The sequence below is a fragment of the Sinohyriopsis cumingii genome, unplaced genomic scaffold (assembly GCF_028554795.1).
Source record: "Sinohyriopsis cumingii isolate HCF-2022 unplaced genomic scaffold, ASM2855479v2 utg002530l, whole genome shotgun sequence".
NCBI lineage: Eukaryota > Metazoa > Mollusca > Bivalvia > Unionida > Unionidae > Sinohyriopsis > Sinohyriopsis cumingii.
This window is the reverse complement of record NW_028316239.1, coordinates 980,875-1,008,764: the sequence shown is the minus strand read 5'-3', so window position 1 is coordinate 1,008,764 and position 27,890 is coordinate 980,875. Positions and strand designations below refer to the sequence as shown.

General features: G+C 38.1%; 1 protein-coding gene across 3 annotated transcripts in view; it reads right to left on the bottom strand.

Annotated features, from left to right (window-relative positions):
• Positions 1-27,890, bottom strand: part of LOC149770182 (neurotrimin-like) — a 180,580-nt gene that overhangs the window by 15,017 nt on the left and 137,673 nt on the right. For all 3 annotated transcript variants that reach the window (XM_089949281.1, XM_089949282.1, XM_089949283.1), the window contains 3 exons: positions 10,135-10,345; positions 8,451-8,474; positions 7,498-7,788 (listed from right to left, as the gene is read on the bottom strand). In XM_089949281.1, coding sequence (XP_089805407.1) covers positions 7,498-7,788; positions 8,451-8,474; positions 10,135-10,345 — 526 coding nt within the window. The remainder of the gene's footprint in view (positions 1-7,497; positions 7,789-8,450; positions 8,475-10,134; positions 10,346-27,890) is intronic.

Here is a 27,890-nt window from a genome sequence, read left to right as displayed (position 1 = left end):
GTGCTTCCCAAGGCTATGATTGGTTAGTAGAATGAATTCGTATATCGAGCCATGTTCAAAGACCGCTATAATTGCATCAAGGAATGCGTATTTCACCAGTGTATTCAGAGAGTTTGCAGTAGCGCTTCATTCGCCACAAACAAGCAATTCTTCCACCGTTGATTTCTTTTCTACAGTCAATTTATCTCCTTTCACCGACGACCTTGATTAAGAATAATCTTATCGTGTGATGGCTGGACACAAAAATACCACAGCGAAAATAGTTTCCTGTGGCCGACACAAAAACATAGCCGTCATCTAAGTAACATCGCTAGGCACACCCACCTAATGATACAAATATTTCAAGATAAAGACCTTACCGGCGTTCATTGGACTTGGTGAGGTGTCGACCATTAGCGGGATGAACTTCTGAACATATTTGCAGTGGCCACCCAGCAGAAGTCACGTTTCCTCACTATTGACTTGACTGCTGGACCACGCAAGTAGTTTTGGAGGTGATAATTTAAACGAGTATGATATAAATAATGTCTAAACCTGCCAGTTAATCATAACAGGGTACGAGGAGCGACACCGTAAAGCTGCATGCGAACACCGGGAAATGATCCGCAATGTTATGGCTTCATGCTATCTCGGAATAATGCAAGATCTCACAGAGGGCATACACATAATGATACGCCGTTCTAAACATACACTCCAAATAGTAACCATACATGTTCACAAAAGACATCGGGATCATTGGGCAACAAATGGCCTGGGTGGGAATTTAGAGAAGTTACTGAGTGCAAACAAACCTCTCGAATATTGTAATAAAGTGTTTGTTATAGATCAATCTGGAGACTTCAAGAAAGGCGAGAAAGAAAATGTTTGCAGAAGTTAAGAAAAATAGAGGGAAAACCCATGCAGCAATCACGTCTACGCGAACCCGAATCCGAATCCAAATTCGTAGACGCAACTGAACCCTCCTACAATCCACATATGCGCCCCACACGAATCTGAATCTGAAATAGCAAACTGTCTACAGACATAGAACAAAGAACAAAAATAGGAGACAGATTTGGTTGGAGATTATGACCCTCAATACCTTGTCAATTGGCTGACAACACTCTTGGGGTTGGTCCGCGAGGGCAACAATGCACCAGAAGTCATTAATGAGGCTTCGTCGATTTGTCAATGCTTAGTCACCAATGACCTATTGGACCCGCTGACGTTGCGCACTTTAATGCGTAAACTTGATGTATACATCGATAATGAATGTAACGAACAAAGATCGTTAACGTATGATAGGAACGAGTGAAATAAAACCTTCAGATCTTCAGAAGACAGAATTGCAAAGTTGAGGCTCATCAAATAAATGCCATATTATGAAGGAATATAAGATACAATGCCATAGGATGAGAGATTGAGGATGAGTGAAATGAAATCTTCAGATTCTGAGAAGACAAAATTGCGGAGTTTAGGCTCATCACATAAATGATATATTATGAAGGAAGTCATCAAAATTTCATTATGGTAGAGAATTGCAAGTTAGAAGATCATGATGCCCGAATTCAACAAAACTCAGTAAATGAATAGAATGGAAGGGTTTTAGGCAGAAAATACAGCAGAAAAGGATGAAATATTCTATGATGCATTTCCCCGGCTCCAACGCAAGACAGCCACAACGATTGCTTGTGGTCTGTGACAATGAACTTCAATAATTTCATGACAACTGTTTTCTTTCTTGAAGTTCCTTTGATCTTGACCTTTTACCTTTCAACCCTAAAATTAATGGGTCGATTGCATTCCATTAACAAAATTCAGTTAATAAAATTATTAAAGTATGTAAAAAAATATACTGACAAGATTATACGGAAACCATTATTTCTCCTTAAAAGTACCGTGAACCTGACCTTGAACCATCCACCTCCCAAACAAAACAAATAAATCACTAGTGCCTTTCTATCATAAATGCAAGCACTTTAAAAGTATTGGTCAATGTATATGATACATAAGCCAAGTTTGTGTGAGGAAGTTGTTTTCTTTCTTGTCTCAAATGCATGCCAATTACAACGTTTGTCAAATGTTAGGTTGTGGATAGTTCGAGTTATTCTGCAAAAACGACACAGAAAACATATGGATGGAAGTACGGAAGACGAATATCATCATATGATACGTTCTGCGTTATATCGGGCATATGGGCACGCTAGGGAAACAGTTCGAATAGACTTGTACGGAGTAAGACATAATAAGTCTCTAATCTATATTGCACTTGATAAAGAGCGTCTTCTTGTGGAGAAACAAGCAATTAAATGGAGAATAGCAAGCTAATAACATGCACTTCTGACACTGAAATATACGCAAGAAGCATTAACATTGCAAGTAGGACATGCATTCAAAATAAGCGATGGATGTTACAAAGTAATTACATTATGAAAACGGGAACAAGTAAGAGAAAGTCTGAACGTATATATGAAAGAGAACATATCTATTATGATGTACAAAATGCTAATCCTCATGCATTGCACCAAAAAAGAGGTTTCAGTTCGGTAGAGATTGATTTCGTATAACGATGAAATAGATGACCACGGCATAAACTGAATAATACATTTTATTTTGATAAGTGTTTAAAATCATTAGTTCTGATCTCAAAAAAAGAGTTTGAATGTTCTTTTATTTAATTTAATTGCTTGTTTGTTAGTTTTAAAAATGTTTATTTCGTTCTTGGGAGGTAAATTACTTTTGTTAAATTTTACAAAGCGTGTTGTCTCTCATTCTTTCCTGTTACTTATTTTAAGAGCATAAGATCATAACAGAAAATTGGAGACTCGTCATGGATATGAATTTCGCTAAAATAGTTCAGAAAAGTTTGTTTTTGAAATTTTGATTCACTTTGTTTTGGAACGTTCTAAATCTCAGATATTATTTACATTTTTGAAATCTTTAGTGAAACCAACAAGCTTTTTACAATGTCTTCTGAACTTGAGATCTTTATTTCAAATCCAATCTAGGAACAAATTAGACTTCTTGAAAAAAGATTCAGTTTGCTAGAAAACACGATCTTTCTGAGGCAAACGCTTCTTTCACGAAGCAAGAAATAAAAAATATTTTTTACCAATATTTGGTGGAAAAGAACGCTTTGGATAAAAGTGCTTTGGATTTGATTAGTAAGACTGTATAAAACTCTAACAGAAAAGTAAAGAAATTAAAATTAAAATATAAGATGGAATTAGAGTTAAGATAGCTTGAGCTACAAAAACAGAAAAGGTAGAAGTGAAGGCAATTAGATAAAGAAAAAGGAAAAGGCAATCGGACAAAGAGAATAGAGAAAAAATGCAGTTACAGAAAGGAGAAAAACAAATGCAATTGGAGAAAGAGGACAAGTAAAAGCAAAAATATAAAGAGGAAAGAGAAAGGAAAATGCATTTGGAGAAAGAGGAGAAAGAGAGAGACAAATGCAGTTACAGAAAGAAGAAAAACAAATGCAATTGGAGAAAAAGGAGTGAGAGAAACAAATGCAAATGCAATTGGTGCGAGGGAGACGAAAGTAGATGCAAAGAGAAAAGGAAGAGAGGGAATATCAATTTAGATTTAGCGAATTAGAGCTGGAAAGTGAAAAGCACATTCCTCTTTACATACAAATTCAAGTTTTGATGTTACTAAGAATATTAGGTAGTGCCCACTTTTAGAGAAAAAGAAGTAGATAAATATTTTCCTCATTGTGAAAAGAAATGACTAAAAATTCGAAATGGCCAAGAGAGCACTGAGTTCCATTATTACAAAGTGTACTTTTTTGGCAAAACCGGATACATATATGCTTCCCTGCCAGTACAGCAGAGTACTAATATGATCTGGTTAAGGAATGCGTCTTCAGGGGTTGTGGGTTAGTCTTTGAGGCTTATCGACAAAAATTCAGGAACTATAAAAAAGGAGCTGGACAAACTCATGTCGAGTTTACAAAAGAAAAAGAGCAGTTATTTGATAGGTGGTGCTTAGTCGAGAAAGGTGACCAAGACTATGAAAATCTAAGGTAACTAGTATTACTTGAAGAATTCAAGAATTGCATCCATAGTGACGTTCAGACTTATTTTGATGAATATAAAGTAGAAACCATAAAAAATGTTTCTTGTACTGCTGACGTGCATTTCTTAGCTCATAAAGTTTCTTTTATCAGAAAGTATTCCAATCAGCAGTCAGTACATCCATACAGAATGAACCCTATCAAACAGGAATGTTTGAAGAAAGAAATTCATTATTTGATGGAAAATGATTTTATAGAACCGAGTAAAAGTGATTTGAATTCACCATGTATACTTGTTCTGAATCACGCTAATACGTTCCGCATGTGCACAGATATAAGTATAGAAAGGTGAACTGTGTGACTTACACGGATTCATTTCCATTGCCAAGAATCGATGACTGCATTGATAAAATTGAAAATGCAAAGTACGTCACCAAATTTGACCTATTGAAAGGATTTTGGCAAATTCAACCGACGGAAAGGGCAACGGAAAATTTGGCATTCGGTACTGCAGCTGGACTTTATGAATATAAAGTGATGCCGTTTGGGATTTTAGGTTCGCCTAGCACTATGCAACGTTTATTGAACATGATTACATCTGGTCCAGATAAGTGTGATGCTTACATCGATGATGTCAGCATCTAAAATGACACCTGGAAAGATTATTTAGCGACGAGTTGTGCCTTGCTTGTATAACATTTCTAGGACATATTGTGGGATATGCACAAATTAAACCTATGGAAGGTAAGATCAAAGATATCTTTGAATTCCCTGTGCATATCAGTAAAAACCAACTGATGCAATTTTTGGGTATGATTGGATACCATCGGAACTTTGGTTCCAATTTTTCCATAATTGCTGAACCCCTGACAAATTTATTGATCAAGAAAACTAAATTTCATTGGTCTTAAACGTGTCAAGAGGCTTTTGATCAGGTAGTGGACTTAAGAGTGCATCAATTATTTCAGCTCCAAATTTCAGTTAGTCATTTAAACTGTATGTTGATGCAAGTGATGTGAGGATTGGCTCGGTATTGATTCAAGAAGACAAAAATGGTGCTGATCGTCTAGTGTGCTATTTTGTTTACTAAATTAAATAGGCACCACAGAAATTATTCCACAATTGAGAAGGAATGTTTGGTTTTCATATCGGCATTACAACGTTTTAGGTCTACATTAGTTAAGCTCCTACTCCAATTATTGTGTCTAGTGATCATATCCCCTTACTTTCATCGGCAAGACAAGAAGCAGAATTTGAGATTATTAAAGTGGAGTTTGATGTTGCAGAAATAAAATATTGACATCAGGCACGTTCAGGGAAAAGACAGTGTAATAGCAGATGCTCTTTCACGTGAATATAAATATATTATTTCATGCATACTTTGTGCCATTCATGAGATTTCATCATATGTCATATTTTACCAGAGGTATATTTGGCTTATAGTAAAAGGAGAGCTATATTGCGTATATATTTCCTTTTCTTTATGAAGGAAAGTGTTATATATATATATATATATATATATATATATATATATATATATATATATATATATATATATATATATATATATATATATATATATATATATATATATATATATATATATATATATATATACAAATAACCATAGCTGCTGCATAATTCTCTCTGTGTATGGGCTTAATATCAGGATCTTTTTTAATAGAAGAAGTAAATATGATTATTTTTTGGTCTAATGTTTGGAATTTCCTGTGTAATCCAGGGTATGGTTTTGATTTTGTAAACATCAGGATCATTCTTGAAGGTTATTTTCCATTATGTAATCGTTGTTTAGACAATGTTAATTGTGACGTGAGGTCAAGTAGAGAACCATATAATCTTATAACTGAGTATTTTGAAGTTGTAATTATGTTGTGACCAAATGTAATTTATCATTTTGGTTCAAATAATTAAATTCAAGTGATTATTTCCTCTGGAAATACAAAAGTGATCTCATAAACTTCTTGGATAAAGACATTCACTGGAATTGATAGGGAATTCAAACCTGGAATTATATTGCTGTGATTAAAAGAAAAGATTGTTGACACATCAACACTCTATAACCAATAACAGATACGTGATGCCTTCGGTTGTCGGATTTCTTCGTAACTTTTACTAAATTTTTTCAGGACTTTAAATTACTAGAAATTGTGTCGGATCTAATTCTTGGATTATTTCGGGATTTAATTCGCTATACCGTAATTTCGTTTTTCTCATTTTCACTTTGAATACGATGGAAAAATATTACATTGGTTAAATTTTACAAAGTTTATTGTCATTCACTCTTTTCGATTACTTATTTTAATAAGATAGACTATTTAACATGTTCAGATATACATATATCTCTCAATATTTAATTATTAGGTTTAGAGAGATTTTATGAAATTGCTTCAGTGGAAAGCACTGATAGGTGACAATGGATGCCGGTAGTTACACGAAAAGGAAGAATACAATATCCAGTAACGCAATACAAGGTATTTTCAAAAACGCGCTTTGACTTGACCCGTTTCTTTTTTATCGTTTGCTCTGAATTGTTGTGCACAACTGGGAGAAACTATGAAGGAGAACCAATCGTTAAACTACCGACTCTATTACCACATTTAGTTTACGTGAAACAACAATAATAACGTGTTCATCTTACTTTAACTTTTGCTCTAGTTCAATTTAAATAAAATCTCAAACATTCGAAGAAACTAGAAAACGAAAACAAGAAAAACGTTTATAGAAAAATGATCAACTTGATCACGTTCTGTGTATACTGTTTTCTCCGCCCTTGCAAGAATGAACAAAGAATATAAACAATCATTTGTTCGCATTGTGGATGCAAAAATGTTGAAAACTTGGTTTTAAACACTTTATGTGCGCAATAATAAAATAACTTTGTTTGTGAAGTTCGGTCATCAAGCAGACGGAGCAGGAATGTTATTTTTCATCAAATCCTGAAGCATGTACAATGCATGCACTTGGTACTCATAAACCTTTTTAAAGCACAATATACTTAATATTTAAATGATTTGGAATGAAGATTCAAAATTACTCTTAGATTAAAAAACGTTTGAAAACTCGAAGAGCAATGCAAGAACAACAACAAAGAAGTGGCAAAATAAATTATTCACTTCCATTTCTCATACATTCACACATCTAAGCTTTAAACAGGTTACAAATAGCAATACCCTTTACAATTTTAATTACCTTGACGAGGCCTAAAATGTTGCAGGTAACAATGACTGACAAGAGATACAGATGTGGGACCTGGTAAAATGTGCTAATGGTTCTGATTCATTCATAAGTAAATATTGTATCGATATTATTTTACTTTTATGGGTCAAATATGGTAGTAAGTATATAATATACACATAACTGTCAAATGAAATTTGAGGGGACGTAAGGAGAACCTGCCAAAAGAGTCGGATAGTTTGTAAACAGTAAGTAACTTCAGTTTGTCCTTGGAAGAAGTACTTAAGAATATAATTTTAACTTACCATTTAAAACCATAACATTCTTGCTTGTGATCAGTAAATCCGAACTCCGGCAGACGTAGTTTCCAGAGTCCGACATGTCACTGTTTTCTATTTCTAATGTGCTATGTAGTGTTTTTGTGTGAACTAAACTGTATTTTTCGATATAAATATTTCTAACCGCATCCGGTTTAAGTTTTGTTCCATCTTTGAACCAGTCAATATCGTCGGGAGGACGGCTTTCTCCTGTTGCGTTACAAGTTATAATAATAGAGTCACCTTTATCCACGAATTCTTTCCCTGAAATTGCAATTCCTGAAAAGCAAAAGAAGTGACGTGAATACTCTAGTACATGCATCTGATTGCATGTATATGCTAAATTCAATGCAGAAGACATGTGGGAAAAAAAACAATGTGTATACCGCATAAAACGCACAACATATGCTATCTTAGCGAGGTATACACATGTATCGAATAATTAATTGTCATGAAAAACACATCAAACTAAGATGGTAAGAAATAGATTGATAGCGGGAGTGACGATGAGGACAAGAATTTTAATAAACAAGTACAAATGTGCGTTTATCAACAGCGTACCTCTTTTGTCTCTCTGTTATTTCTAATCTTGTATTTAATATCAAAGTTCAAACTTAAGCATATTTTACTAAAACATAAATTTTCACTCAGATTCAAATAATCTAAATAGAGGATCTTCGATAGTGTTAAACATCAAAAAAAGTATAAGATAAGGTTAGGACGTGATTTTATGTATCACATACAAATTATGGTGATTTGATTCAAGCAAGCGGAGAAAACAATAAAGTGAACTGGGTTTTAATTACATTTGGATGTCTCCACGATTATGCGTTTGAATTATATAAAGTTATTTGGGACGACATGATGTAAATTCAGCAGATAATGAAATAGTTTTATGAAATCAAGTAGGCTTATAAGAAATGGAATTTCCAATAGCTTACCATCTTTCTTTGGTGCTGGCTTATCTGAAACGCAAACAAAATATAAACAAATACTCTATACTTGATAGCAGCATAAACAATCAGGTGCAGCATTTTATAAACAAATGTGAACGATTAGTTTTGGTTCTTTACGTCACTCATATGATGAAGGACATACTAATCAAGGGCTACTCATTTACAAAGTACTCACTTGATATGCACCTGCGACTATTCTGAAGAGAGAGTGAGAGAGAGAGAGAGAGAGAGAGGCAGGCACCGGTGTCTTATTTTCTAGCTCTTTGCAGGAGGAAATGTGTATCATGATTATTCAATTAATATCAGGCAGCGCGCAAGGCTGAATAATACACCTAACAAGAGTGCTGTAAAGGCTTATTATAAGCAGTCCCATGTTTCATAGTCCTTTATGTAGGCACTAGTATGGCATCTCGAATACTTAACAATGAGTTTCTATGACCTAGGCCTTTGGTCATGGATGCGGTCTAGATCTAAATGTTACTATGCAAAACCTTTCTTTTGTATCAGACTTGTCATTACCACCGTGACCTGTGACCTCCAGACACCCAAATATATAGGTGTGTCTATTACTATAATTGCCAACCATGCGCAAAGTTTGATGAAAAAACGTACCCAACAACAAAAGTCATTCTGCCAAACCATTTTTGCATCGAGTTACAATAAACATGACCTTTCATATTTTGACCTAAAAATCAGCAAGTCTCTTCCACACTTACGTTTAAACTAGCCACATACATTTGCTATGAAACATTGTCTAGAACTAAGTAATTATGCAAGAAAAATATGACCCTGACTTCTTTCTTAAGCAATATATAAACTTATCAATTTATGGGTCGAGAACTTAATGTTTGCGAAGGAACTATTTGTTTCAGTCCCAATTAACTTTAGTCTCGCCATCGAGATGTCAAAATCAACACGATTATTGCTTACTTAGTTATCTACTATCTAGAACGAATGGTGCCGGTAGGTGACGATGAGTTATAATGTTATTTGTGTGAAAACCACTTTTTGATTTTTTTCATAACCATGGCCATTGACATTTTGAAAACCAATTCATCAGACCTCTTTCTTTAGGCTTTTTCTGGCCCCAAGTGCAAACAGTGCACAAAATAGGATCCAACTGCGTCATGTGAAGATGCTGTCATTGTGCGGAATTTTGTTTTACATTGATCTATGCCCTCTCAATCATCAGAATTTCTTCATTACTCCAAAGGACAACTAGTCTTAAGGACTAGTAAATATGGATGATGCTTAATTTATCGTGCGGAAAAGAGGAACGTTAGCGGACAGATGGACAGAGGGTTATTGAATAATACGATCCGCCAAATGGGAGTAGCTTAAAACAAGAAGTCACAACACAAGTCTAATTCTACCTTTCCAGGAATACACTAGTCATGCGCAGACCAAGTATGAAGAAAGAGACCGGAAGTGTTGGATATTCTTGTTTTGAACTCGAAAGAAATCATTTCACTGACATAACGTATATTATATTTGTTTTTAATTTTAATTTTTGATATTCTTTTTTCAATACAATAAAACAGATTTACCATCAAATAAGACCACATTTTAAATTTAAAGATGCTGAGAAAGATCAATGACTACTGGATGAATTTAATCATCATCGATTGAAAAGGCTATAAACGAAGTATTTGTCCCTGGAATGACTTGCCTATTACATTGAGCTGTATTAACCTCCTGAGATCTTCCTTCGTACTGACTTGACACTCGTATACTCCTGCGTGTCTTGGCTGGACTTTCACAATGATAAGGTTCCACTCCTGGCGATGAGATATGTGGTCAATTGCATAACTTGGATCGTCCACGAAGACAAACTTACCAACGGTGAGAACATGAGGTTCGTTTTGCTTTTTCCATATAACCTGTTTAACATCAATAATAAGATATGACAAATGATATACGGTTTTGAAATTTCTGTTAAAACGTGTTTTAAACAATAAGAGATAATACAAAACCAAATGTCAATTGTATTGTAAAATGGGAGTTCTAGACTAAAATTATGTTGGTGATCAGATCAATGTTGTTCTTTACCTTTGTGGTGTTAGTGAATAAACATAAACGACGAGGTGATGTGTGTTTTATATCACAGGAATTGACCGCGGCTTGATTTTGTTTTATTCCTAATGCCTACATTGAAACGCAGTCGGATCAGTATCGTTTATCGTCGAAGGGGCATACACACGTTTATTGACCAGCAACATGGAAATCCAGTGTTGTTCTGATTTGAAAGTTCTCATCGTGTTCACCACCAGTCAGCGCCTCCCTGTAATGATCGACCGTGGAAATTTTACTGACGACGGTCTTTTAACTGCCTTTTGCCTTTTTCTCCACCGTGGCCGTGTCCATCTTGATACAGTACATTTTGGAGCGCAGACCAATAAAAGCCCAGGACATTTTTTTTTCTGCGCAGTAAAATGCGCTATGTCACAGGTAGTCGCAGAGATCGAATAGTCATTTATAGTCAAATATATTCTGATAAAGGTCCTCCGTTTGAATCTCGTAGACGAGAGAATCGGTGTAGGTCACGAGTAGATGTGCGCCATCACCATACCATGACTTGATCAAGTTATAATGGAAATCCAACATGCACATTTTGGAAAGATAGAGTATAGCTGCTCCAATGTACACAGGTTTGTCGAGTTTCAGATGTGTTTTTCTCAATTCGATGGCTACCAGGTGGTCGTCAAAGATTTTATTTGGACGAAAGCATCTGACGAGACAAGGTTATTAGGGTGGTTCACATCGTTGACGATTTCTACTTTTCCTTTTTGGATATTTTCCATGGTCATGCTAACTACGCTGTTGTTTATGAGCTTAAAGAAATCCTTTTCGAGCTGCAAGGTGATGAATATTAAAGTCAATGTCACGTTTCTTCCATGATGACTGATTATACTTTAAAGCGCGACGAACTCTGCCCAGCAAAAGTCAGTGTTTTTGAGCTTGTTAGAGCAGTCGATTATGTAAGGTGTTTTTGGTCTTGTTCATCAGACCGAACTCATCCTTCTGCGCTATTTGCTCCGAAGACAGTATCTCACTGTCGACCAGACGTTATTAAGAGGAGAATGAATAATTGTTGTGGAGCTCATCAAGTTGTTCAGGATAGATCAGGTAGACTTTGTCGAAATAATGTGTCGTCGACGTAACCGCCCGTGCGTTCCTGTGGTCATTAATATGTGGTGCTCCAGTTTAAAACGTCCACAGGAAGAATCTTCGATATAGCCCAGTCGTACATATTGTTTTTTCTGGATAAACGATGTACACGGTTTGCTTAGATCGTAGTTTGACAGGTACTTGATGGCCACGGCGTGTTTTTTATATATACTAACGACGGAATCTCTTCATCGTACCATCTGTTAGGTAAACAGAATCATATTTTGGTCTGTAAAAAGTTTGAGTTGTACTCTACTCTGCTTCAGCAGTGCATTCCATACCAAACAGGGGGAGGAGAAGTACCAGAGCGTGTCTAGCCGTTAATGTTTCAGGCAGGTGTCCACACGTCTGAGAGTAAATGCACATCCGTTTTCAGATACACATCGTAGTAATCACCGAGTCTGGCAACCAAATCTTTGCCACACCAACGGTGCTCTATTGTATTCGTCGCCGGTGATATTGAACAGATTTAAGTGGGACAGGAAGAAGTGTTGCATCAAACGCGACTAGACATCGAGTCATTCATAAGGATTCATCCTTTCTTGAATAAAATTATTTTTGCGGATCGGCCTCGTCGAAGTGAACAAAGGCAGGACAATTTTCGGCTATTTCTTCCTAAGGCGCTGACATAAACTCGAAGTTGTCTATGAATGTGAAGGTCCAACCGAGAACGACATGTACCTTGCGAACTTATTAGGAATGCATATGATTTTGGTTCGGACGGATATTAAGATTTGTCTGACTCGTGGATGATTCAGCACCTCCACGATAAAGTCCCCACATTGATTATGACTGATCACCGGAACGAACACTGGAACCTTGAAGTGGAAGTTACGATGGTCACGAACAGAAACGCGATAACGTCCGGTGATGTGACAATGGTATTTGACTTTCTTATCGTGCGGTTTGAAATAATTTTCTCAGATGTGACAACAAACCGCTTACATATACTGTTTTTGCGTGAGCGGAATCAGCGGTCCTGGATTTTCGTCTGATACTGGGGACAAGAGGAGTTCAAAGAACCAAACGACGCAAGCAGAACCACAAGGCTGTCGATACGGCGATGACAATTTTTATCGATATCATCGCTGCTGATCTACCTTTTGAACAATCAATCAAGATCAGGATGAGGCCGCTCCACTTTTTCCAGTATCGCTTCCGAATCAAACATGATATCAAAACTTTGAACAATTTTATGTTTTCAAAACGTAAACTATTTCCCCACCTCCTGGGCATCTGAACAGCCTGTGTTTCCTTAAAATAATCCCATCACATATGCTCGTTCAACTTTTCCTGCAATGACCAGCACTGCAAAGTTTTGTAGCCGAAATGAGCCTTGTTAATGTTTTTGGTTTACTGCGAGGGCACAGGCGACGAAAATCCTTGATCCACATCAAACGCCAATGATAAAGTAAATTGATGCTGGTCGATTTTGATATCAGCATAGGATAGACCGTGCAATCTTTTTCCCGAGTCTTGTTTCCTCCTGACCAAAGACGTTGATCGAAGGATAATTGTGTGCTTAAAATTTTGGAACATCTCTGACTTCCTCAGGAAACTGTATCTGGGTTGCTTGAATGCTATCGAAATGCTCATTTTAGTTGGAAACGCGATCCATAGGATCCTCAGCAGGATACAACATAAAGAGCACTGCCCAGACCAAATAGTGAACATCATTGTTTTTAACGCGTATGTACGCTTTAGTCGCATAATCGTTTTGGGGATTTGGACAAATTTATCTCCACGCATGGCTGTTATTTCTACTTTCGAAATTCATAGATCTACGTTGATCCTCTCTCCTAGTTATTCTCTATGCGATGTTGGATAAACGACCAGTCGATATCGACAATTGTGCTGAAATGTCACCACGAGAAACGATGACCGACCTTGATCCCAGCCAGACGTCGCCGTTTGTTTCTGTATCTGTGTGTATGTGTATCTTTAGAGTTTTTAAACTAGGTTTAACAGTTTTTTAGTCATATTGCTACGATGTCTGTTGTGTGCTAGTTTATAGCGATGTTTAGCACCGGGTCATCATGTCACAGACATGTAGCATGTTTTCCCACCCATTCAAATTATCCTAACACAAGGTCGACCAGTCCTAACACTAACCTCCTAATGATGAGTACCAAACGAGGCAGCGGTTAGTAGCAGTTTTATAAGTCTTTGGTATGACTCGTCGTGGTTCAAACCCATGACCTTCCTCATCAAAGGTGGGCGCTGTAACTACTAGGCCATGGAGCTGTCAGGTTTAACTTGTTCTGTCCGTGTGAAATGAGCTTTAAAAGATACACTAAGTTTGATAGCCTTATGTGTTTGAAGTTGTCGATCGACGGATGGTTTCAGCAGTCGATGTAGCAGTTGGTTTTGGACACCTCGCGCGAGCACGTGTGGATTGTGGTAAACAAATGCTTTCTCTGTACCTCCGTACGCTTTTGCGTTTTGTCGTGGTGTTAGTGCTCGGGTATGTGGAAGGTCGATCTTTCGAAGGTTTTTAATTATGGATCGTCTTCGCCGAGTCAAGATCTCGTTTTTAAGTTCGAGCCTTGTGCTCGTTGTGTATTTGTTTCGCATACCTCTATGGGGTGATAATCTCTCGGGCGATGTGATGGTTAAAATCTGTCACTAGTCGTGAACGACTCTGGTCTCCAGCAAATCCAGGGAACTTCCCCAGCAGGTCATATATATGCGCGATGAGTTCTTCCAACACATCGATCGACTTTGGGTAACGTGCTTGTCGCGGGGAGTAAAACCCTCTGAGATTTTGTGTGGGGTTGAGAATAAAATTCACTCTGCGTTTCCTTCTCTATATTATTGTGGCAATGGTTCAGATACGTATATTTATCTTATTTTATATAGTGTTAAAGTAGATCTCTAATTGCTTGTCATTTTTCCATTTCTTAAATTGTTCATATTTTCGAATTGGAGATACAATATTTAACTTAACATTAATATAGTACGAGGAAAATAAATAACCAATGCCAGTAGTTTTTTCAGAGCAAGACAGAGAGATTCAATAGAACATATAGAGGCAAATACTGTGCACAGCATAACGCGATCATTGAAAACAGAAGCTCAGGACCTCAGCCATTGTTAGGACCTGGAGTTGCAGAAAATGAAGAAGAAACGAGCCGGCGATTGAAGGATCAGGATGTGTGATTCATTGCAGAGATTCATTATTTGCCCCATCATTCATATTTTCAGTGGTTAGAAGACATAGCTGATCCATAAAATTGCTGTCATTTGAAATCATTTCAGCGCGTCCAATGAATACTCAAGATGATTACTTTAGCACTTCGGCAGTGAGAGCAATGTTAACTTGAGTAAACAACAGATACGGCAAAACAATTGCAAACGTGACAGATGACGGGAAAAAAGAGCAAAAACGACAGGTTGAGCAACTTAAACAAATTAGAACGCTGTTCCATGTCCAGCAGTCCCTCGAACAATGTAGTAGGTGGGTAGACTCAGTAGATTAATATCGTGGTTTATTACAAAAGGACGAGGAAAAAGATAACTGGTAGGTGCGCTTCGATGCGTTACTGCAAAAAATCAATCCGAGATCGTTGAGCGATTACAATTACTGTTAGGTTCTAATAGGCAGTTATTATTTGTACAGAAATGAATAACGATATTTCAATTTCTGGACACTGCTCAGATCACGCGAGACCCGTACCAATATTTGTTTACGATGACCTGATTGTGTAACGGTGTAAATGCTTGTCATTTCTAAACCAATTTATTGACACTGACAAATGGTGGTGAGGTTTTAGAGTGAACACACATATAATATGTCTATTGATGATACCACGCTAATATCTGAGTTATCCTCGGTAAGTTAGACCGTGAGATACATTCCCCCGCCCCCGGAATTAAACCAGAATGAGTCGTGCAAAATTGCGTTCATTTCCGCTGAGAACAGCTATCTTAATATCACTGCAAACAATAATCAGTTCTTGTACTGGAAAGTGCACAACGTCAACAACAGTTACGATCTGTCCAGGCGGTTAAAATATTACCGACATCACCACAGACATTTACAGGCTGATCATGGCCACCGGACACGTCGCCACGAACATCTAAATCGAAACCCAATTATTCCACGCTGTGCACCAGAATCACGTTATTGGTGGTTTTGGTGTAGGATTTGACATCTTCCACTCGATGGGAGCCAACCTGAAATTCAACACTGGAACTAAATTATCAGGTAATGGTGCGTATGAGGGAGCATTATCAGTGAACTTCACCGAAACTAACGGTTTACTCGTCAACTGCTCGATCGCGAATGGGTCACTCTCGTCCAACGTCATTTACTCCACGGCTGTTAACGGGCATCTGAGATCGTTGATGCAGATACGGCCTAATCAAATCATTCATTGTCCCGTCGTGAACACATAGGCAATCTAGGAAATTAGCATATGGCAGTCGGACCAGTCGGGAAGTGCCATGAATAACAACAACGAAAGAATCACGTATTAACTCCACTTGGGACGCAAGGCGTTTTCAACGGTGTAAGACGCGTTCGGGCAATGGGTTTGCCAAAACAGTGACGGATTAAAATATCAAACATGACACAATCATAAACTGCACGACGTAAAATCATGGGTGTATATTTACGTACGTTGTTTTCTACGATTCGATCGGCCTTACCTGGAATCGCTGAGAATGCCGCTACTATTGCCCTCAAAGCTGCAGAAGCTGAAGCTATGAGCCGTCTCTGAGGATTTAAGGGCCGTATTATAGAAATCTATCAGCAGGATCACTTCCAGGTATCAACGGCCTGCTACACAATCGTCGACTCATGGCGGGATGTCTCCTGCAAAGACTGTATTGACCACATGATTCTAATTCCACTGAAATAGTAGTCAAGACCATGTACTCGACATTTACACCCGATTACCTGAGGATGAATGATGATACGCCCATTGACGATTGGCAATCGAGTACGATTACTTGAAGTACTAAGACACGAACATCACCAATCCTTCAGAAAATGGAGATGTGGTACGAGGATTTGTACATCCCTCACCGCAAAACTTTCCTTGAGGTCCGTGGGAAAATCTAGCCTGTCCTCGGAGGATTTCAGATCACGTATCAGAACAACGGGTAGTCGCTGTTCAAGTAACACAATATCAGCAGAAGATTCAGACCGTGGAAGAGATCAATGGCTACTTACCACTGGTCAGCACGATCAAGAATTTGATCATGTTTAGCGACAACTACAGAGATACCAGCACAGTTCTCGCAATTAGTAATAAGGATCTGTCAATGTGAGGAATGCCATCCCCTCCGCGTTAGCATAAGCATGCACTACAAATTTCAATCTGGGATGTTCCACACGGCGAAATCTCATCGATTCAGGCAGGACTATTTGCATAATGCTCCCTCTGAGCAGCATTTTTAGAGTATGCCGCAATATCCGCACAGTATTGAGAGTTGTCAAGCAAACTCTGATTGTGGAAGAGATTCTACCACACAGTACATACACAAAACGGCTCGAACGGCCGCTGATCTGTTTATTCTGACGTGGCTTGCTATGTGGAAGATTAAAATCACACCAACGACAAACCATAGACTCTAGTTAGAAACCACGTTGGCTCGATTCACCAAAAATCATTACTTCCAGTAACCCTGGATTAACATGTAGCAGTTTGCATGGACGCAGGCGACCACATCGTGGATAGTACCCACCAATCTAGGAAGCGAACAACTCAGGCATGTGTCCCTGGCATTTCAGTTAGTGGCATGACGGATCGACCAACTTTTGTATATGGCATTCACGTCCGCATCAATACCAGGCAGTATCAAGAACGTGATCTCGAGTGTATTATTCTCATAGCTACAAGAAAGTAAACTCACGTGTACACTATGCTCATGGACGCCATGCAGAAATATCATTACGTGGGTACGGGCACACATGTATCGCATGATGATTTCGCGGCTTTGTATCTCATTTTCCACTTCGATGTGTCTAAGCACTCCAAACGCCTCAAAGATTACCCAGCTGATATCAGAATTCGGTGGGCCTTTGGCGATCCTGGTGGTGAATAAGTGTGTTACACTCTGGTGACGTCATATCAATTAATAACGTTCGACATCTAAACTATTTTTATACAGCATGCACCAATCACAGCGTGGTCTGCCACAATGTCGCCAGAGCTTCAAACGACATAATATAGTTAAAACTACGCGCAGCAACTATGTTGATCAGGGTGGTTCTAGAACCACACAGGAAGGAACTATTGTCCACGCGATAGTTTGATTCGTCAAAACGTTTGCTCCAAAATTGTTGAGCAGAGAGTTACTTCCCTCTACAGTGTTAGAAGCAGTTACTGAACAACAATCACACGAGGAACAGAAGTATCAAAATGATGCCTATAGCAGCGTATGAGGGAGACCGAAAGTAGGATGTGTCTGAAGCCTGTTTGTTAGCCATAAATTTAATATGGGTGATCACGTGTGAATCAGCAGATAACAAAGCACATTCGAGAAAGGATACACCTCCAACTGGACCGATGAAGTGCTTTTAGTGGATACAGTAAAGAAAACGACAGCAGTCACGTAACACTTAAAGATGTATACGGGGAATCCATCCATTGTTCTTTTTACGAGCAGGAAAATTGAATGTCCTTTCAACGAAACTAAAAATTCTCTCGTCAAATGTTTAGTTATCCGGACAAATTTAACTCTTTGGATCACGACCATGGCGTTGACAACCTTCTCTTCAGTGCCAAATACACACTGAGCGCATCAGAAATAACCTTATCGTACGCTGATGGCACATTTGTTCCAGAAACTGGTTAGCTCTGGTAATCTCATCGACTCAAAAATAAACCTGAACACGTATTCAAACTTGATGAATTACATGCGACATGGAAGTGGAGCGCGCGAGGCCAGGTTAATCCTATGGCAAACTGATCTCGTTGCGATTCAGATTAAAATGCTTGAGCTTATTCATGATATGATATTGCTGATTGTATTTCTGTGTGGGTATCTGATTTATATAACATCTTCTCCTCCACGGGCTATCTTCATACACATCCTAATTCTCCGCTTCCTCCAAAACACAGATCCTTATTAGCTATCGATACAAACTCATCGAACGTCTCAAAATATCATCAAGAATCTTTTCACACTCGCATCAACTCGAGTAATTCTGATGTCCAAAGCCGTGGCCATGGCTGTAGTTCTGATTCCTCTGAAACCATGTTGTCTGAAACTAAAATGCTGGATACTTTGCTTATGCTGATAATAAACATCTCATATGCAAGCAGTGGTACAGAAGATAACATCGATCTGATCATCACCCATTGGTACAGAGCAAACATGGTTTTCTCATTATATTGCATTAGGTACAGAACACACATTTGTTTTACATTTAAAAAATACAATGTATTTTCATACAATACTACAATTGTTATTTATCAGGAGTATAATAAACCCTTTGTTCAAATATATCAAATATCATAAAAAACAACACCGGTATCAGTGTCTTAATATTTCTATTAAAATGCAATAATATATTTCATCATCATATTTTTAAAAATATTATTGTATATGTAATACTTACTTGATAACAGTAATTGATACACATGAAGACTTTGAGAAAACAATCCATAAAAAAATTAATTCTTAAGGAGGAAAATATGCTTCTAGGGTGTTAAGAACATTTTATGGGGTTGGAATAGTTGTATGCCACGACTGGGCGTCATACTGGAACTGTATAGGCAGCCTCTATGGGGTAAAGGAAAATCTTATGTTAAAATAGTCCAAAGACTTACATGCAGTCAATGATTGTGGGTCAAAAGAAAATCCTATGTTAAAATGGTCCATAAACTTGTAAGCAGCAGCCGTTTGCGGGTGAAAAGTGCTTTTAAAAAGTGCTTATGGGGTTAACAGTGTGTATAGGATAAAAGGTGTTTTCAAAAAGTGCTTATGGGGTTAACAGTGTGTATGGGATAAAAAGTGTGTTTTAAAAGTGCTTATGGGGTTAACAGTGTGTATGGGATTAAAAAGTGTTTAAAGGGTCAACATAATAGTAATAATACATTTTTTAATGTGATAAAATAGACACCACACTTTCACAAAACATAATATGACACACAAAGAAATGTTTATAAGACACACTACTATGCTCATATATGCATACACAGACTATGACTCAAAAGAAGGGGCAAAAGGGGTTTTAAATTTTAGTTTGTCAACAAAATGCACAAACACAAAAATGCATCACAAAACATAAAACAATTTTTAAGGGCCAATTTAGATTAGTATCCCTCTATAGATCTGTATGACCCTGAAAAAGATTTTGTCACCAGACATAGTGATCAATACACTTCCAAAATTGGGCACCACACACAACAGACATATATTCTTCCATAACGTTTTGGTGAAAATCAAATGCCTAAACCTGGGTCGGCTGGTCTCGCTGGCTTCCTTCACCCAGTCTTCCTTCTTCTCCTTTTCTGGCATCTAGACAGAATGACTCAATCGTCATAATTTGACCTGGTTTTCATTCAAGGGGAACTGAATCTGTCCAACCCCCTCTCTATATCGGCCTAAGTCTCTCTCTGTCTCTATATCTGTCTCTGTCTCTCTCTAGTGTCAGGATAATGTGACTGGATGGGACATCATGCTACATGTCTGCGGCTTGATGCCCGAGTGCTAGATATCACTGTAAATTGCCACACTGCAGAAATCGTAGCGATATGACTGAAAAATTGTTAAAGCTATGTTAAAATTCCATATAACACTCTCTCTCTCGTTTGTTCTCTCCTCTTCTTCTCCTTCTTCCACCTCTCTTTTTCCCACACTCGTTTGTCTACGCTGGTTTAATCTTCAAAACGTCCTCGGCTATCATATCTTTCATCATATCTTTGGCGATTCTAAGAGAAATCGTCTTCCTTTCTAGATCACGGTTCTAGGAAAACCAGTGTCTCTCCTCCCGCATATACATGAGGTGCTCCACGCTGTCAAAGAGATACGTGGCTTCTCGTAAAACTTGTCCACCTTGTAATGCTCTGTTATTCATCATGTACACACAATGATGAATAGTAGGAATGACTGACCGACTGATCATTCGTCAAAGTCGTGCATGGTCTTTATGCAAAGTAGTGATGATTAATGCAAGCAACATTGGTTTCGCAATTAATCTGGAGTGGATATGAGAGCCACCACAAGTCCGCTTTAATGTGTGCTCAGCACACTTTTCAATCACTGTGTCTGGATGTTGGAACAGGGTAGTGGACAAGAAACACGACAAAGTCAGCTGAAGGCTAGTCTTGTTGCTGGGCTTTTGGATCCTATGGCCGAAAGTTTAATGGTGTCGTCTTGACGGAATTTGGAATGGAGGATATCGCTACCAGTAACTTGAATGGTGCAGTTAATTCTTGGGTTGTCCTGTTCTTAATATTTTTCCTATTGTAGCCACCATTTTGTGACAGGGCCTGATGGTGTACGGAGTTAGGAAAACCTTAAAGTTACTAACATTAAATTATATTGTGAGCCAGTTGTTTCTTTGGCTTATACCATGGTGAATATGGTTATCTTTATTAACGATACCACTTCAGCTAGTCGGTAATAGCTGTTTAATTTTCATTGATTAACGCGTTCAGGAGTTACTATTTCTCAATGATATAAACGGTGCTGCAAACTGAGGTAATCTTTATGAAATGGTACACATGTTCTATTGAGTACGGCACATAAACAGCATACATTTTAAATGTTCATGAAAGAAAGGTAATAATAAAGGCTAAAACTCTAAATATATCAACAAAGATGATTAGGAATATATTTTACTTTTGTGTTTGGTTGAACAAGATCATACTTTTTCACACAATGGAAATATGAATGTTTCGTCGTCTCCCATGTTTATAATTTGCTGGTTTCTATTTTGTTTTCCGACAGCAATACACGCCAGTAAATCATTAAATCCCTGAAATTGGCTTGTGTTAGGAGAAAATATTGTCCGGGAAATATACCAGTACTTTGAATTGTAAATGCCTTTCACTCCATAACATTAACGATTACCGTAGGTTTGTAAAACGGAACGTAAGGTCGTAAAAAACAAGGTGGTAATGTGATCGCTGAATCGCCGATGATTCAAGATAAACTTTGTCCCAATAATGTCGTCGCTGATGTTGATCGACTAGAAAGTTTAATTGGCGGAAGCCGAGGCGGCAGCAATTCCCACGAAATCATCAATGAAGCAGTTGCTATTTGTCAGCTTTTTTATACCGGTGGCGTGATGGACAGTAACGTCTATAAGGCATTGATCGATGAAATTACCGACGATTACTACACTGATTGATCAGTTTGATCGGTGATAACAAAACTCACATGATTATCCACAATTAGTACGACGAAAACCACAGCAGAATGCAAGCATTCCAATGAAAATGACCAGCACCGAAATGATGCAAGCAAGTGTAAGTAAAATAGTAAATCAAGAAGCAAATGAGCGGTAAAAAATATTAGCTTGCTGGCCAGCTATGACAAATCAAGCCGCAAATGAGCGGTAAAAAATATTAGCTTGCTGGCCATCTATGACAAATCAAGCCGCAGCCGATAAATAAAAAATATAACCGCAACCCTAATAGCGGGTAGTAGTGTGGAACATTGTCGTCGGCGATGTATCGCTGGCGTCAAGCTGATTCACCAGCTTAAGTCAATAACAAATAAAAATATACTCGTTCAATGTTCAAGCGTCTATCTGATCATGCATTTGACCTGAATGCACCAGTACTCAAGGATGAGTTTGTACGTGATTATCACTATTATTATTATGAAGCACGATAACCAGACCAACGTGGACAAATCGAACTACAAGTCCTAGAAATATCGAGCTATTTTCTACGCGCCGAGGCATTCATTAGAGTTCAGGGTAGACGTCTGAGAGATAACAATAACCCATACGCTGCAGATGACAAATGTGGATTAGTTAATAATTGTATTATGGTGTTATTTAAAAGTGCCTGTATATGATCGATAGTATATATATTTGAAGTATGTCACAACTATGTCACTGTTGCTACAATAATGCTCTGTCTTGCAAGATATTCCGTTTATTATTCAAGGTCTACCGGTCCATCAGTGATGTTCTCAGAGGATGTTACTGACCATCCCAGCCATATGGAGTATGGCATGATACGACCAAGAAACTTCTCCGTTGCCCCGGTAGTTCATGCGATAATCCAGAATTTAATCTTGAATTTGCAACACGACGATCTCAATTTGATGTTTAAGGTATATTCAATTGTGTGATACCGCTGTCACATAGCGTCGGATTCTTCAGACATGTTAGAAAGGTTATCTTTGTGGCCAGACATACGGTTGAGTTCGAAAGTACACTGACAACGATGCTGGTAAAGTAATACCAACAAAACTTGCGTTGTCGATGCCAACATTAACTCCATCCGTAATATAAGAAGCCCGATTGTTATCGATTATGGATAGTGGTGGTAAGTTAACGTTGTCGAGGCTGAAAACGACCACATACTCACTTACAAGTACAGCAAATTCATTTGCATGGCAGATAGCATCTCTACAGGGAATTTCAGCACCACGACATACATTTGTTGCGTTTCAAGGGAACACAAGATTAGAAAATAAAGAATTAAACCAGTGGTGTTTGACAGATTAGCAGTGTTCTCACATAAAACCAGCGCTTTTGGAACGGGTCCCGGCTGTGAAGTCGTCAGCGTACCAACATGATCATATCAAATGTAACAAATCAAGGATGAACCTCAGCGTATAATCAAATCTGTAACTGGAAAATAATCAAATATCGCTATCAAAGTACACGAACAAACCCTAGATTACGCCATTGACAGAACAATGTTGAGGTGGCCACTGGCAGCACCGATTTAGACCACCACAACCAATCGAATATGATTATTCACCGAAAGCAATTTTTTATGTGAGAGGACCAGAGTAAGAGACACTCTACCTATGATGGTCACGTCTGGATGGTAGTATATCTATTCCTGAAGTAGAAAAATTTGAGAGCGATTGCGAAAGAACGTGAAAATACACAGCGTAATCTACGAGCGATATTTGAGCAGCGTGTGATTGAATACCGGAATGATGGTCTTAACCCAAATATTATTAGCACAATTAAAAGACCTGAACCATGTGGATACAGATGCATCACGTTTAACGGGAACAATTACCGGAAGAACCCGTTGTCAATAATATGTATTAAAAAGTATTTGTTGATTATTTTAAGATCACCGAAGACGAACTGAATATCCAGGTTGCACTTTGATCAAATTCAGCGAGATCTCATGACAAAATTAACGAATATTTTCCAAAGATTTATGTTGCAGGGGAAAAGATACAAGGCCCTCCAGATATTCTGTGACATAACAACGATCCAACAGGTGGCGGTCGCCATGTATCGCCTAGCACTGTCACTATCACGTCGACGATTTCTCTAAATCTAGTCTGTGACGCCGTCGGAGGGTAGCTATGTCGCGTCTGGGCAAGCATCCCACGGGCAGGAATAGCAGGGATTTGTTCATGACAGCTTATATCCAGTTATCCCGACAGGTAATTTGTGTGTGTCAGTGCCTGTTAAAACTGTTTATTTACGATGTAACAATCCGCCGTTGTCACGTATACTTTTTTGTCTAACCGACCAATGTGGTAATTCATTGGATACGCGAGAAGAAGAATTAACTGTTAGTTTCTATGTGCTTGACAGGCCCTGAACGCACCCACTATGACAAATAAGCACGTTCCAAATAACATATTTTTGTCCTTATTTTGTGGGTACTGGTGACGTTGCTATTCCACCTTGGCCTAATCGTGAATCCTAACGGATTCCAACACAAGTTTCTTTATCTGTCTCGCACGCTCACTTACAGATGCTCGAGTTTCATATTGTAGAGACAACTCTGATTGTAATTTCTCAATGCTGCCTGCCAGTGCAACAAATTTCGCTATCTCATGTTGATCGTGTAAATCCGCCAATGGCAATTCCATTTCGTGTTGGAGCAATTTGATAAATCTATAATCTGCCGCTAGTGTATATCTACCCTCTTCCCGTCTTTCCTGAATCATCTCAAAATCATCGTTGATTTTTTCAACCTCAAGTTGAACCATGAGACTATCTTGCTGTAACTGTTCAATCTCAGAGATAATCTCATTAATAATCAGAGATTAAATAAGTTAATTAGTTAATCAGAGAAAATCTCGTTGGTTCACTCAAAACGAGAAATGCAATTCTTTAGTAAAAGATTTTATCGAGGCAAATTTAATAACGTGTTGCTGGCTCGTATAAACTTACTGTGAATCTATGCGGGATTTTCTGAGCATGTGCAAAGAAGTTTTAAATTTTTTTATGTATTTGTCGCCGGGACACCAAGTCTGATGAATATTTCGCAGCGTATGTGCACCAACACCGTTAAAAATAACCAAAAAAAATACAGTTATCTCTGATAACTTTGTGAATGGAGTGTACCTCTGTGTAACTTTGATGGCATTTGTGCTTTTATTCCTGCCTCGTAAAAATATTCTGGCTAGATTTGTTTGTTGTCAAACATGACATCATCATAAACCACAATAACATGGATATCCCAGTTAAGATCCTCGACGCATCATCATTGTCACTGATAAGTTCAGTAACGTCATCTTCAACCTCTGCGTTTTCATTGAATTGCTTAAGAACATTATTGCATCGTTGGTTATCCACGGATGGTGCCACTGAATAAACTTTGTCACATTTGAGCCACCTCATTATCAGGTTGAGCAACAACTGAGTTGAATCAGACCCAGATGGATAAATTATAATAGCTCAAATGGAATTTGCAGACCCTGGATGATGCTTGACCGGTGCTTGCTCGCGTGTCGCTGAACAGTAAATCACATTCACATTGTACACATTTGTATAGTCATGAGTTTATATTATTTTCAATGTAAGATGCAAGAGGTAGCTGATACAACCGGGTTAAACACATTAACGTTGACAAATAACGCAAGGACGCTCACGGGTAAGTGTGTGAGATGCGGCATAGAAAAAAGTAAGTTTCTGAAAGACGACACATTCGCTGCATGGGACAATTGTGCTACACTCGAAAATTAGCAGGAACACCATGGGCGCAGTATCCAGGTGAACAACATCTTCCCGGATATAAATAGTGTGGTCCTGGAACCCAACTTGATATTATACTTGACAAAAAAATCAACCAAAACCTGGTGAATTTGCGGTAAATGCAATTGATCAAGCGTGCAATACTCATTTTGTCACGTATAAAACAAAGATCTGCAACAGCGATGTATCGCTGGTGTCAAGTTGATTCATTAGCTTAAGTCAATAACAAATAAAAATATACTCGCGAACTGGTTGATAAGACCAGCGATGAGTGGTAAACTATCCGTGGTTTGATTTCAGCACGACCAATGCAGCTCATCAGGCAGATATCTTGTTTAACCACGTGACGCCATTGGCACATCACGTAAACGGCGCACATACGAATACGCGTTGACCGTCGTTGATGTTGCAAGTAGATACAAGGAAACGTCGTCGCAGCAACGTTTGAACGGATATATTCGCTTGGACCTTTACACTGGCCCCAATTGCTACAGGTTGATCCCGGCAAATAATTTAATCAGTCGACCCCCTTAGTTGAGGTCAGAATGGAAGGTAACCGGTGTTCCAACTCGGATTACATACAAGGCTCGGACTTGCTTTCGGTAACTAGTAGGCTCGGATTTGCTTTCGGTAACTAGTACAACTGGGGCCTTCATGGGAGTGCCCCTCAAAGTCGATGCCACTGTTTTGGGTCGTGCCCCTATTCTGCTTCTCTTTGAAAAAGATTGCTTTCGATCTTGGATCGAAGTCACGAAACAATGGTAAAGGTTTTCACTTCATTTCGTCAATCACATACATGGATATGGTTCTGCTCAACGTTTGAATGATGACGTTTTCCACTTTAGATAAACCATCCACACGACTCGCGTAAAATCGGACTTCTTCGATGATAATTGTATACTCGTATGCATTGTCCATCAAATGAAATACGGTACTAAAATTCAATTTCAGGCGTACATCAACTCCGTTCTTGCAACAACTTGAGCAAATACAAACAATCCATCAGGTCAAAACTGCACACGTTTTATTTTCTTTTCTCCTTTGTTATATCCAACATTATGAGCATCATCTTCTCTCAAACTGTGTGTCGTGGAAGAAATCCAAGGTATCTTGTTTCCATTCCAGTTAAACATCTAGATGTATGTTCTTTGCTTCTTTTTTGTTCTTCAAGAGATATTCCAGGTTCACTTGGTACGGGCAAATATACCCGATGTTGCTGAACAGTTTGTTATTCAAGCACAATTCTACTTCGCTAAAATAATGAATGCATGTAATTGTTGACATGAGCATATCTGGCATCTTTCACCTAAATGGGTATTGTCCACTTTGAAAACATTAACTTTAAGGTGCAGGTGAGTGTTACCCACATCGATGATTCTTCTGTATATCCTTTTATATCAAAATCGATAGGGATTAAGGTAGTCATAGACGGCACAGGATGAAATTCTATCGACTGACAATCTTGTTTCCTCATCATCGTTAATTGCATGGCAAACTGAGTTCTGAGAATCCTTGTGCATAATTGTGTTTACTTCAATTTGTAATCAGACACGTCCGATTCTCTGACCTACTCTGTCCTTTCCTTACAACTTTAGCTAAAAGCGTTTTTGAGATTTCATAGGGTTGTTTCGACCTTTCTTTCTGCCTCATACTTGTGGTGTAGACGATGAAGCAATGGTTTGTTTGAAATGACTTTATATGGTATTTCGGAGACCCGACAAATATTTTAAAGTTTGAAGCATCACATTTTTGCATCTTCTCCTGATGGCTTTTTATATATATATATTACAATTCACTGAATAATCTTTTCAGAAAGGTAGTTTCTCTGTGACTTTTTCTATCGAGAATATAACATTTTGTCCGCGATTTCTTTTACATTAATGTTTATACTGTCAGGATACAATTACATAGAGGAAGGTAATGCGGATGTACAAATTATCAATCTTCCTCGTATGCAGTATCGTAGACTCCATTTGGAAAGGAAAGAATATATGTAGTCAGCTGAGGATTCTCTGGTGATGCTCGTTTGGATTCGTAAATGAGACAATCATTTTTTCCAACTGTTCTTGAAGTTGTTCGTTCATGATATCGCCGATGAAATCATTTCCATCTTTGTTGATATTCAGGGTTTGCGTAAGATGAATGATGTCTACCAAAGTCACTAC